The sequence below is a fragment of the Bos grunniens genome, chromosome 21 (assembly GCF_055505025.1).
Source record: "Bos grunniens cultivar Pamir isolate PY7600 chromosome 21, Bosgru_T2T1.0, whole genome shotgun sequence".
NCBI classification, from domain to species: domain Eukaryota; kingdom Metazoa; phylum Chordata; class Mammalia; order Artiodactyla; family Bovidae; genus Bos; species Bos grunniens.
Window position 1 is genome coordinate 44,332,615 of NC_141185.1, and position 14,714 is coordinate 44,347,328.

General features: G+C 36.6%; 1 protein-coding gene across 8 annotated transcripts in view; it reads right to left on the reverse strand.

Moving 5' to 3' along the window:
• Window positions 1-656: 656 nt before the first annotated feature.
• Window positions 657-14,714, reverse strand: part of ZFAND6 (zinc finger AN1-type containing 6) — a 54,847-nt gene continuing 40,789 nt past the window's right edge. For all 8 annotated transcript variants that reach the window (XM_086364237.1, XM_086364238.1, XM_086364236.1 and 5 more), the window contains 5 exons: window positions 10,041-10,211; window positions 8,715-8,823; window positions 7,714-7,814; window positions 3,911-4,024; window positions 657-1,570 (listed from right to left, as the gene is read on the reverse strand). In XM_086364237.1, coding sequence (XP_086220363.1) covers window positions 1,422-1,570; window positions 3,911-4,024; window positions 7,714-7,814; window positions 8,715-8,823; window positions 10,041-10,194 — 627 coding nt within the window. In that variant the 5' untranslated portion in view covers window positions 10,195-10,211 and the 3' untranslated portion in view covers window positions 657-1,421. The remainder of the gene's footprint in view (window positions 1,571-3,910; window positions 4,025-7,713; window positions 7,815-8,714; window positions 8,824-10,040; window positions 10,212-14,714) is intronic.

Sequence of the window (14,714 nt, forward strand, 5' to 3'; positions counted from 1 at the left end):
CCTTAAAGAAATTCCTTTCAAGTCCTAATTTATCAAGAGTTTTTATTATGACTGGGTGGTGTTAAATCCTGTTATATACTTTAATTGGATCTACTAAGACAGTCATAATGGTTTTCTCTTATTTAATATTTACAGATTCCAATGCTAAGTCATCATTACATATGGAGGGAGAATACACATACTAAGATAGAATACACAAGTATTAAGTAAACAAATATAACCTTAGAAATCTGTATTGTAAAATACTATTTAATCTGTTTTACATACTATTTCAAGTTTTTAAAAGGCTGGCTGCCAGGTAAGTTTAAAAACCACAGAACAAACGGCTTTTTGGAGATCTTTCTACTCCACAGTTCTCCAGCTCTCCGTGTTTGAGTTGTGCCCTTTCAGTTTCTCTAATCCTACTAGAAAAAGAAGCTTCTACTAGATACTAATTCGTTGTGACAGAGTTCAGAACAGAGAAACAAACAAGAGCTTGAAAATATGACACGTTCAACTCATGGGAATGTAAGATCACAATTTATCATCGTTAAGTATCAGTCACAGATAGACGTGAGAGCTCATCTCACAAAATCAGTAAAGCAGAAAACTAAAGGACCAGAAGTCAAAATGAACTACCAGCAAGAGTAACGGAGAAAAAGTAATACAAGGGCACGTTATGGTTTTCCTTTTTATTTAATCAAAGACTGGTGGATAAACATAAATACAGCACAATTACTTCAGATCATTCTTCATATTGTATACACACAGACCAATGAACATTATCTGAAAGAAACCTGCAGTCAGCAATGAAATGCATACAGCTTTTCCTTCCTTCGCTCAAAAAAACTTAAAAACACACAAACTTAGAATCTCATCAGCACACACTCTCCTGTGACAAATGATTCAGACATAAATAGTGGGTGCAAAGAAACTATATGCTAACATATGTATAACCTTTGTTAAGGAAAAACAGAAGCAGCCATAATGATTAAGATACATTCAGTTACTGATAACTAGCTGTGCCTTAAAGGACATTATCAAAACAGAAATCGTGCTGCAGAGAAAAGCTATATATACATACACAATGAGAAAATAAACTGCAAGATTAAAGCATGCATGTTTAATACTGGGAAAAATCACAGCCCTCCAAAATTTCTCCACATTTGTTATAAAAGCCCTCTGCACTCAACTAAAATTTAAATGATCTTAAAAGGATAATACTCGTAAAGTTTACTTTTTTCAGCCACAGAAACTGCAATGGAAATAAATGTTCAGAGTCATTTTCAAAACAAAAACAAAAATCTATTCTTCTGATGACATGTATGATTAAAGGTCTATGCAAGATACATTGCTCTACATTCCCAATGACTAGGAAAAAAAAACCTCAAGTCAGTTTTTAGTTTGCAGATGGTCAAAGGATTTTGTATTCCATCAGGAGTTCAAATCTTCTGGATCTTTTCACCAACAACTACTGGATTTTCTTTTCTGATTTTCTCAGCAGCATCAGCTTTGTAATTGTAAGAGCAATTGTGTACATCTGAGTAACGGTGTACACCACAGTAAACATTTCCACACCGGCATTCAAACCCTGAAAATGGATCAATACACGTACATGAGTTGAGTGCAAGGTCTAAATATTAAACTCTCTACATAATTAATGTTAAACAGATCATGCCTGTAGGGCAGCAATCTAAAGAATCATTCCAAACTAGCAGTTGCACAACCTAGTATACTCTCAAATTCACCAGCTGATGGCTTCAGTTCTCGTTACCACCTACAAACACAGGTCTGTGCCAGCCCAAGTCACAGCCACTTCTCTGAGCTCAAGTTTCTTCACCCGAAACACAACTGCTTCCTATCAAAAACAGGACTGATAAACTGAAAATGTAAGACACTTCTCAAATACTAAAATGTGAAAAAATAAGCATACTGTCATAAGACAACCTTAAGATTTAGTTAAGAAAGATGAAACTTTGGACAGAACTGTTAACAAATAGAACAGCTCTCCTTGGCCAATCTCTAATGGAGATATGAACTGTAAACAGCTCTCCTTGGCCAATCTCTAATGGAGATATGAACTGTAATCTGGCTCAGTGACTAAGAGCATGAGATCCAGTTGCGGTTGCCTAAGCATGAATCTATTTACTAACACAGGCAAAATTCCAAGCCTCCCTGAGCCCCAGTTTCTGCACCTCTAATTCTGGAAATCAGTTATAGTAAGAATTAAACGAGGAAGTATTACCTGCCTAACATACAGTGAAGATGCAATAAATGCTACTTATTTTAGGGAAATGCCCCAAGAATTGAAGCCAAAAGAGAGAAATAAGCAGGGTGAATAGTCTTTAAATAAAACTAGTCCTGCACCCCTAAAAAGGATTTTACTATATGATGGAATTGTTGGAACACAGCAATCAATATTTTAAATGTTGACATTTGATGCAAACTTCCTTTACCACATTTTTTTAAAACTTCCAAAAGATATTCTATAACTTCATAACATTCTATTTTTAAAATTTTATTATTACTATTTTGGCTGCACTACATATCTTGTGGGATCTTAGTTCCCCAGCCAGGGACTGAACCCAGGACTGAAAGTGTGCAGTCCTAACTCCTGGACCACCAGGAAGTCTCCTGTGACTTCGTAATAATGAATGAAAAATGAAGACAAAAGTAACACCAGACTAACAAGACTGGACAAGATAGAAATTACTAAGTCACAGCCTTCTATTCATGAAGTCTAAGTTTCTGAGATTTAGAAAGACAGTATTTGATACTATACATATATATTAGGTAGTATATATATACATACACAAACTTTAAAATGCCTTATTTTTTCATGTTTGTATTCTTTAAATAAATACACTCGCCAAGGCATGAGCCAGTCTTAAAACATCTTTGATATCAGGCTATAAATCTCCTTTCCTCTTTTATTTACTCCTTAGTCATATAACCCTCCTAAAACATAATTTTGCTCAAAATCCTATCTATTCTTAAGTCAGTTCCTTAGGCAGAGTATTCAGCAGAATGCCCTTCACACAGTAAACAATAAATGGAAACTATTTACAGCTGCCACTCTTCCTCATCAGGTAACCAGAGTACACATCATCAGCCTTGTCTGATGGTCTCAAACACCCTTCTGCACATATTCTGTGCTACATTCCCTATTTATGGTCCCTCAACATGCCCTATTCTTTCCTTTCTCTGAGCTTTCATTCAAGCTATCTTTTTTCCTGCCTGAAATGCTCCTATGTCCATCAGTTATAAGTCCTACTCACTTTTCAGGACCCAGCTGAAACATCCTACCTTCCAGATTCTTTGATGGGCCTCTGCTCCTCTCCTACGAATTATCAATAATTACGCACATCTCTGAACTCCCAAAGCAATCTACTTGACTGGATTTAAATGTACTTGCTTTGCCAAATAGCCAAGTAGTATTTCGAACATTTTCCCCTCTCTTAATACCATCTAATAGCTCTGTTACAGCAGTCAGCATGTACTGATTACTTATTGGGTGGCAGGACAGGTCTATCACCTTACATGTATGAACTCTGTGAGCCCGCACCACCAACCAATGACTGGCCGTTTTACACACAGCTCACCAAGCACTTAAACACCCTCTCTCACACAACAATTTCTGGCTCTCTAAAGGCAGGAGACACACCCCTGCCCTTTCACAGAGCCTGGCATACTGACTTTACTTGTCTAACATTCTCAAATGTGGCTAAAATGAATTTTAAAAGAAAAGCTATTCATTTCACTATTAGGTATGTAATTAAAGCCACTTTTACTTAAGAAAATTCAGGAGGTGAAGCATATCCATTATTAACTCACATGGAAACAGAAATAATCTTAATTGAAGCCATTAATAGTAAGTCAAACATTATCTTAAATAAAATCTTAATTTAAACCTTGTGACTCAGGCCCTTACCAGTAAGTCCCACTTTCTTTCTGCACATGAAACAGCGATTCTTTTTCTGTTTTGGTTTTTCAAGAGACTTGCTTTGCTCTTCAGATGCCTGCTGTGCCGTTTCTGATACTGAAGCTGACAAAAATATGAAGGCAGTGAAACTTTGTGCAATGAGATTCTGAGGAGAGGTGGTTGCTACCCCAACTTGCCCCCACTGATCTGTTTATTCAGATAATTGAGTGTTTATTTATTAGCATGGAAAGATGCCCACAGTTAAGTTACAATGTAGTTTATATAATATGACCCCCTTTGCATATATGTATGTTAAAATATGTACATATTTTCTGCATATGTATACACACATGCAGAAAAGCTAAACTATACATTGACATTTTAACAATAACTCTAGAAAGTGCTGTATTTTCAAAATTTTCTGGTAATTATGTATTTGACCCATAAAAGACATACAACACACAAACACTACTTGGGTATTCTAAGGGAGAAACAAAGAAAATGGTCACATGCAAACTTCTAAATATTGCTGAGTCAGAACTATGTAGATTTCAAAGAGTACAAGGGAAAGAAATCCTAAAACCAAGATTCAGTGGACTACTATGTTCAAAATTCTCAGAATATTTCATATAAAACCTTTAAAATATGGGGAATAAGATATATTGATTAAAACACTACAATTAAGATAGTAAATTAAGTAGTGAACCCAAGGCCATCTGCACCAAAATTCAGGTCAAATTATTGCCCCTACACCCTAACTTATGGGTTTAATAAACTGGAAACCTGTCACTGGAAACCTGTCATTCCTAACTGATACACATTCCTCACTGTATAAGTGAGATACTGCTGTTTATTAAATCACAAGGCATAATTAAAAGAGAAAGATGTTTTAACACAGTAAATTCCCAATTAAACATGAAAAAAATTCTTCAGAGTCAGGAGGACCAAATGGAAGCAGTACCACCCACCTGGTGGCAACATATCCTGATTATGAGCAAAATACCTACAGAAGCAAAATATCTAAAAAAGCTGTTTCAAGGACACCACTCTGAAAACTCCAATAAACAATGTTAGGGAATTCTGGTTTAGGCACACAGCAGCTACTCGTGTGCCTTCTTCCATCTGAGATGATTTTCCTATCCAATAAATTCTGCTTGAGGGATACAAGTGGAACAATAAGGAAGAGAAAGAACAGATACCTGGGCAAGTCACCAAACCAGCTGACCCTACCCTGGGAACTGAGGGGGGCTGGAGCTGGCAGCAGGAACACACACACAGACAGCCTACTCCAGGAAGCACCACAGCTGTCTAGTGGAAAGAATAATGGCCTGGAGTCAGGTGCCCAGGTTCCAGTTCCAGCTCAAATGACTACAGCACTTGAGTCAAAGACATCTTTTCTTTTTGTCCATCTATTAAGTAGATGGAAAAAATATTCTCTGCATTTATTCCTATCAAATCGGGAAATCACAGGTATATTGTGTGTCATGAGTGTGTGTACCTGTATAGATACACAGTTGTATGCAAGTTTATAATAAAACATTTTCAATTCAACAGTATAAGCAAGACTTAGAAAAAAAAAAAAAAAAACTAGCCTAAGAGATTTTACACATGGAAAACTAACCCTCTCAAACTCATATGAAACTTATACCTGATTGTTCAATAATTCTGCTATGCTGAAATTATGAATGCTAAGTTCTTGAAAGGTACTTAATACTGGTTTAACTTAAGTCACTGAAATTACATGTGGAAAAAAAAAGGAGTCTATACAGTTTAAAACCCCATTATTTAAAACCTCAATAGTGGTACAGAAAGCGCTTGCCAATGCAGGAGACATAAGAGACATGGGTTCAATTCCTTGTCAGGAAGATCTCCTGGAGGAGAGCATGGCAACCCAGTCCAGTATTCTTTCCTGGAGAATCCTACAGACAGAGAAGCCTGGCAGGCTACAGTCCATGGGGTTGCAAAGAGTTTGGACACAACTGAAGCGACTCAGCATGCACAATTTCTCCTAACACAGCATCAAGACCATCTTTTCCATTAATGTACTCAGCACTAGGCAAATAAAACTTATTATTATCCATATACCATAAATGGGTCTTTGTATTGTAACAGTTTACCAACTTAAAATCTTTTTTTTGGTCAAACTTGTAAAACCACTGCTGTTTTATTCTTAAGCAGCATGTAACTTCCCACTATCAACATTCTAAAATTTGTTCAACTTTAAGACGTAAATAACACCTTCATAGTTAGCAGCCTGTTTTCATTCTTCCATCCCTAGCTCTCTCTGGAGACTGCCAAGCAACCCCTGTTTCTCAATTCTCTGCATCTAGGGCCTGAAAGTAACCAGGATCCAGATAATGTATCCTCTCCCCGGTGCAGACTTGGTACCCTACCTGCTCTTCTCCATTCTGCCTCTCATCTTCCAACCTGGGCCAAGGACTTCCAAACCTCAGACTGCTCATACATTTAAACACCCATTTACCCATCTACTGCCTCCAATTGAGTCTTTAAGTTTTGAAATGTGACCACTTCCAATCTGCTCTATCTAAAATCTTGTCTCACCATCACTTCTTTCAACCTCCCTGTTGAGAACAAACACATCATTGCCGTTTTCAACTGTCATCCAACTGAAAGCTTTAACTTATTTTACTTTAACTTTAACCCTTTACTTATTTCCCATGTCTAATGGATAACTAAATTTGGGGAATTTTTCTATTTCTCCTTTAAAAAATACCCTTTGTCTCCACCCATCCTTAAACTTTTCTATTTAACTAAAAATAAAAATTATTCACTTATAGTAATCATGAATATTTACAATATTCATAATTGCATGGAATATTTATCCTGATCAAACAGTTACATTCTCTTTCTACAGCAAAATGTGTAAGGAGGCAAATTATGCCAATCATTTGTTGGGCATGAAATCAGAGGAAGGCGAATTAGCTAGCTTAACTAAATTTTAAACTAAACTTTAGCAAACTTCAGCTAAGATTGCCAGGCATATCTGTCGTCACCCTGTGAACACCATGTACAGTGGAAGGGTTCAATAGGTACAGCATCGTGTCTGTTTAAATCACGTCACAGGTCAAGTGACACACAGCTCATCTTCAGGCTTCTTTCCAGAGTATCCTCCTCAATTAATACATCGTTTCCACACACTAGTAGAATATCATTAACCAAGCACAGATTTTTCACAGCATCCTAAATGCCTCCTCTACTAGCTCTGCCCATGAAGAAAGCCTTCATACACATATTCCAGTCTTCCTAGATTCACTTCACTTTGGTTCACATAATGGGGATACGAAGAGCATGGGCAAGAACTTGAGATGCCATGCTATAAATAAGAGTAACTGAGTGTGACTGCTGCCCTGGAAGTCACATGTGGGGAAAGGGGGGGTCACTGCCAGTCAAAGTAAATAGATAATCCAAGTCCAAAGCAAGAGATTCCTCTTAAACCAGCAGCCCTGGTTCATGGGAGAGGGAAGAATATTTAGGTTAAAACAGACAAAACAGTAAAAGAGAACAGTATAACACAACCACTCATTCATTTAATTATATTGCTCAAACAAAACAGATTTTAAATTTCTATGTTGATGCTGATGACCTAATTACATATAAGTGGGAAAGGGCTCCCTACATTTCAGTCAATTAAATACTTAAGAATGTAAAACACCCTGCTCATAAAGAAAACAAATATAAAAAATATGTATCAGGCAGGTAATTTTAAAAATACATGCATCTAGGAGAGTGCCTGGCTAGGAATACTCAAACGTTAAATAAATGACCAAACATGTGCTAGATCATGTGCAAACCTTGCAGGTCTTCTGTTTCAGGTATTGCTTTGTCCACAGATGTACTGTCCACTTGGGAAGACGCTACTGATTCTGATAAAAGTGACTGATTTGACACAGGGCTAGAAAAGCAAAAATATTTAGATTTTAAAAGATGATCTCTATTCATGACTAAAAACTAAGTGATTAATCAGTAAGAGTTCAATATATCTAAGCAGATCATTAAGACAGGAATTAACCAGAAATGCTTTTTTTAAAAAAATAACTTTCACATAACTACAGAATTTTGAAACTTGAGACCAATTTGGACCAGAAATTTTTTGATTTTGAAATAAAGCAATAGTACGTGTCCACTGTGTATGAATTTACTAAATGAACACTAGTATGATAAAGACATGCTTCAGGAACCCTAACACAAAGTTGTATATGATGCACTGATGGACTCAGGAAAACTGGAAAAAGGAACTTCAGAGCAGAAACTTAGTATATGTTTCCTAACAGCAGGGTAAGAATGAAACAAATATTTCTGTGTTTCCAACTTCTAAAAGACTTCAGTTAAAAAGAAAATACACTATAATACAAATAGATACCAGGATGACATCATGATATTACACAGAGAACAGGATCACACGATATTAAACAGAGAACCTGTGACAAAACCGTTTTTTAATACAAAGCACTAGTATTTCCATCAAAGGCCTATGACTAGAAGAACTTAACATGCTTCAAAAGGACTTCAGGGGTTGGTCAGGATACATATGAAGAAAAATAAAGAAAAAAGCTGTCTGAAAAACAAATCTTTTCATTAAATTTTAAGACAACTCCCTACTCTCACTGTAATGTAATACCAATAAAAAGATTTTTTTGACTAGTCAGTGATAATGAGATAGATATAAGTTTCTGCTAGTTAATCCTAAAGTGACTTTAAATAGTTTTCCTTAAATAACAGAACTGACCAGATATGGAAAAAATGCCTTACTTTTTGATAGCTCTCTGGCCACAGTTCCGAGGCGGCCTCTTACCTTGGCTGCATAGATGAAGCTGTTGAGTCTAGCGCTGACTGAGCCTCTGGGACACTACCGTCTGTGCACTGGACTGGTAAGGACTCAGACAGACTTGTGACAGAAGGCGCTGCAACAGGAGCACATCGCATGTTAGTGACTCTGTGCCCTGGGCGGGCCAGCACCTTATCTAAAAAAACCAAGACCAGTTTCCCAGGAAATACAGTAAACGGGTTTTGTTTTACTATGTAATATACCAGTTCATTACTTTAGCTAAAAGTTTTCAATAATTTTCCTATGAAAAGGATGCTAATTTTACCACATACAAAATATACATAGTCAAGACCTAAACTACTATTTTTTAGGATTATTGCACAAACTCTTTAATTCATAAATGTCTTCCAAATAATAGTGCACAATGAGATCTTTAAAATAAAAAAGAATTCAGCAGTAAGGCAAATGTTAAGTTCAGAATTAAAATCTGCACTCAGGTTATATTATTTTACCTGTTCTTCATAAGGCAAAAATGTAGATAATGATTTTACAAAACAATATAGTAACTTATATTCACTTGATTTTAGCCTCAAGAAAATTTAAAGTCCAGCTTGAACAGGAAGCAATGATGAAATAGACTCCACAAGCAATTTTAAATGAACTAAGTAACAGCCTGCACTTTCATTAACCACAGAAACCTACATTCAGGCATTAACCTACATGAGAACTATCCTAAATGAGTAAAGTTCATGTTCAAAATCCCTTTTTACACAATCATTGAAGCAAAAGCCACATCAATTCCAGGAGAATCCTCTGACAAAAAAACGCATAAAGAACTCAAGTGAACTGGGGATGAACAAACACCCTTTTCTCTGAGTCAAACTGCCCCCACCTCTCCTTCCTATGCAGAATGGAGGAAGGCTTTCTCTGAAATCATCTGTGGCTATCCATGTGGAACTCTCTCCTCCAACTACCTTGGCCTCAGAAGTCATCCTAGAGAAAAGAATCAAGGTCCTCCTACAGCCCCCACTCCTTCAGAGCTTATTTTCCAAGACAGCTCTACATACTTGGAGTGTGCATCTATTTTATTAATTAGTAAGATAAGAGTTCTTGAGCACCGCACGTAAGACTGAGATGGATCTACAGTAGTTCCTTTCAATGAGTGGAGATACTCCTCTTTCTCTTGCCCTACCACTGATCATTACAATATGTAATGAGACATTTTCCTGATGTAAATGTAGTAATTTAAGTACAGTGTGGAAGCAGGAAGAGGTGCTGGGTATCCTGTGCTACTCAGGTGTATCTCAGTTATGAACAGCGCTGTGTTTTACTTACCAGGTAAGAACTACTTACCAGGTGGGCTTATTCTACCATTACTACTATTCTGTCTTTGAAGATGTTCTTTATAGCACACTGAACACATGCCGTTCGTACGAGGGTTTCCATAAAATCCGCAGCCAGTGGAACAAAGCATAGGCACTTGGCTGTGATTAGTTTCTTGAGCCATGTTCCTCTGTTGCACACCTGAAATTTACACAGAATGAGCAGAGAACTCTGATACATACTACAATCATATATTATCCAAATCCGCTTTATGTAATAAAGGAAAATGCACATATACTCCTCCCCAAACCACTCTACAGCTGTCTGGCATAGAGAGAGGAAAAAAAAATATCGAAAGGATACAAAAACTGAACTTTTATCTCCGACCCTCACTGTACAAAAGGAGGCTTGTACTGGCTCAAACAATGTTATGAACTAGAGAAAGATCTAAAGACTGCACACCATCAGAATGTTAAGAAAAATCCTTTAAGTCTAGTTCAGCTTGGACACCTAGGAATGAGAAATACAGTTTTCTCTTTGTTGTATTAGTAAGGCCTAATCACTTAACTTTTGCTTAAAAAAGTTTGTTTTAACTTGCATAATGTTTTCTGTTTAAAAAGCATTTAACATAATATCAATGCTGGTGAAGATGTGGAGAAATAGAACACTGGTAAAATGAGAAAGTGAGTCAGCCATTTTAGAAAGCGACATTGACAATTCATCTTAAGAGCCTTGTCAAAGACTGCCCTTTTGAACCCATCATCTCCTTCAACAGAATAACTTGGGTAGAATCAGAAAAAAATTATAAATACATTATGTGTATATACACACGGCATGTATTTCACAGCTTATTTATAATGCTTAAAAACCTATTAATCATCAACAAGGATCAGAAAGAAAAAATCTAAGGATGGGAAAGCTAACAGATTTTTTTTTTTCTAATGTGTATCTTCTTTGTACTTTTAAAATCCTCTTAAATGAAGATACTACTATATAATTGGGGACAGAATATTTAAAGTACTTAAAATTTAAAAACAGGCAGAGGAATTGTTTGGGAACCACAGGCAATAATCAATTACAGCAGACAGAAGAACCCTGTGTGCCATTCCTCCCATACAGCAAGTGGTTCTTTGGCATGAATAACATGACAGAAGGTAATAACAAGTTCTATCTTATTTAAAAAACAACAACAACAAAAAGCCTCCCAAATGAAATGAAGGTTACTCCAAAATGGGTATAGGTGTCTTTACAGAGAAGTCTATGTTCAAACATCATAAATGATAAGACTAACAATGAAGGACAGTGTTTTGCCACTGAAGTCTTCTCGAATTGATAAACAATGAAAGAAACCTTCACTGTTTCCCACTAACAGATTTTTTTTTCACCTAAATTATTTGCAAACACTGTTGTGGATTGAGGGGTGAATGGGGTGGGTTTAATGCAAATTTCAGAACCAAGAGCAATAATGCATTTGACTGAATTATAAAACAAAGCAGGTTTAGGTTTAGCATTTACCTTTAAAAAGAAAAACCTAAAACTGTTGATAATCTTTAGACCTTTAGGCCTAGGAATAGAATCTGAGATTTTGAAAAACATCTTTTTTACTTTATGAAGCCAAGTCATCTCAGAATCCAATGATGAGTAAACAGCAAAGGTGGTAAGAACCTGGAGCCTCATCAAGGAGTCAAACCATGACATACAGTACCATTACTAAATTCTTGATCATCATACTGTCACAGCAAAATTCTTAATTTATTAAATCCTGAGACCGAACACACACAACTTGTTAATATTTTGTGTGACAAACTGGGAAATACACATAAAGCATTCCTGTGGCATACAGAGGTATGGTGAGTGAAGAAAAAGCACTTGAACAATTATTTGAGTTACAAGCTGAGTCATCGTCACAGAACAGGTTTTTTGTTTCTGATTATTCAGACTTGATTATATCAGATATTTTCTCAGAAATGAATGAAGCCTGTTACTTCAAGAAAAATAACTAATGGTATTTATTGCCAAGGACAATATTTAAATAATAAAGTAAAAAAGCTTGACAAATAATTTTTAGAGAGTCTCTTAAAATGATTAGTGAAAAAAGTGAAAGTGAAAGTGTTAGTCGCCCGGCCATGTCCTAGTCTTTGTGACCCCATGGACTGTAGCCCACCAGGCTCCTCTGTCCATGGGGTTCTCCAGGTAAGCATACTGGAGTGGGCTGCCATTTCCTTCTCCAGGGCATCTTCCCAACCCAAGAATCAAGCCCGTGTCTCCTGCACTGCAGGCAGATTCTTTACCATCTGAGCCACCAGGGAAGCTGATTAGTGGTGATATTAATGACATGTGAGTACTGGTTCTATTATCAACATTTGGGAGATCTGCATAAGCCAGGAAATCAATATTTTCTAAATGACCAACATACTACGGTACAAAATTATTCATGAACAAAACACTCACTCAAAGGGAAAGATAGACCTATGGGTTTCAGAGTAACAGGACAAAACATTTTTACACAGTATGAGATTCTACACTGTAACTTATCCCTTTAAGAAACTACAAATTGTCACATTTTGGTGTAATACCAAAGAAGAGAGACATCTACTATCTGAAAAGGTTATCAAAATACTCCTTCCTTTTCCTACATATCTGTATGACACCAGCTTTCTTTTTTTAAACATTGTTCAGTTCAGTTGCTCAGTCGTGTCTGACTCTTTGCAACCCCATGAACCAACAGCCTGAATACGGAGGCAACCATGAGAATCCAGCTGTTTGTTCTAAGCCAGACCTTAAAGAACTTGCAAAAATGCATAACAATATCATGTTTCTTACTGAACCCTTTGAAGGTGGAGTTATTTTTCACAATAACTTTTAAATAAATTAATAACTAATAAATATTTGTGCTTCTCTCACACTTTAATTTGTAATATGATAAAATTTTCACAAGATATGACAGACAAAGGCTAAAAGTCTTCAACGTACTCAATAACTTTTGAGAACTCAAAGGTCCTGAAACCAAAAATTCTGAGAACCTGCTGCTGTAACCAGCACGGCAAGCAGCACCAGCTCAAGAAGACAGACTCTGACCCTGGAGATGGGAATACAAAACCCCCTTACTCTGTATGTATAAAACAGATGTACATATAATATATACTATAGATAACTGCATCTGTGGAATTAAATTTTTATGGAGGTAGGAAGCCAATAAGGAAAAAACTGTTTCAAAAGACTCTGGGGAGTGGGGTGGGGGGGCTATAAAGGAAAAAGATTGAGACTCAGTGTTCTTACTTATTTTCACGGCTTGCTGGATCTTAGTTCCCTAACCACAGATCAAACCTGGGCCCAGGCAGTTAAAGTGCCGGGTTCTAACCACTGGACAGCCAGGGAATTCTCAGGAAACACTGTTCTAAATCACCAACTATTCTATACTGCATATTAATGACATTAAAATTATATAAGAATTAAAAACTTTCCCTACCAGTACTGACAAATTTTTCAGTATATGCTGGCAATTACAAGCATCCAGAAAAGAGACTGGAGAAGGAAATGGTAACCCACTCCAGTATTCTTTCCTGGAGAATCCCAGGGACAGAGTAGCCTGGTGGGCTGCCGTCTATGCGGTCACACAGTCGGACACGACTGAAGTGACTTAGCAGCAGCAGAAAAGAGAACTATCTTATATCTATAAAAACTCAAGCAGAGAGTCACAGGTAAGAAGTACAACATGACCATGAAGCTTTTTGTATCACAACCTCTGCTTTTGAACAGTAAGACTAAAATTCAAAATGTTGTAACAATTTCCCCAAGCCAAAATACCCTGCACAGTAGCAAATCAGCAGTAATTTTTTAAGTCAAAAGCTTTCAAAAACTATTATCATGGCAGATAAAAAGCACAAAGGATTTCACAGGAAAAGAAGAGAGAAATAAAAGGAAAAAAATCAGTTTTATTTATTCATGGTTAGGCCACAAAATGTAACTTTTCATGAGGATTCAGAAAAAAGACCAAGAGCCACAAAAGGGTGTCCTAGTTTATCTTTAAGTGTAGTGGCAAAGATGGGGTGGCTCTGGAGAAACTGAAAGTCTGGTGTCCCCATGCTCTGGTACTTTTTTGGTAGGTAACTAGGAAGGGCCCACAAACCTGGCATTCAGGAAGGAAAAGAGGAAAGAGAAGGAGAAAGCAGAACAATTCCTTGATTGCTCTAGGTATTGTGGGATTATAGATAGAACCACAAATCCAAGGAGGTAAAGACTGAGATCGCCAGAGAAAAATGGATCAGCACGGTGGAATTGAAAAAAAAAAAAAAGTACGAATTAGAAGAGACTTCAGAAAATGTGATTTGACTCTTAACATTCATTATCAAATCCACACCTGACTGTCCTCTCTACCTTCCTCAGATACTTACTCAGAGCTTACTATGGGCCACAAACCACTTTCATTGTTTTATTTATATTACCTCACTTAATTCTCTCCAGAACCCTATGATGTCAGTATTAGTGATATCCCCATTTTAAATGAGAAAACTGATATTCAAAGAAAGTTAGTAACTTGCCCAAGGCCACATATCTGTAAGCTTTGAGGTCAATGTCCTTTTTTTTTTTTTTCCAATCAAAAACAAAATTAAAAGAGGATGACTTTCAAAGTCCATCCTGTCCTGCCAAACCTACAAATTTGGGAACATTCACGAATTCTTACTCTTTTCATTTAAAGATAAT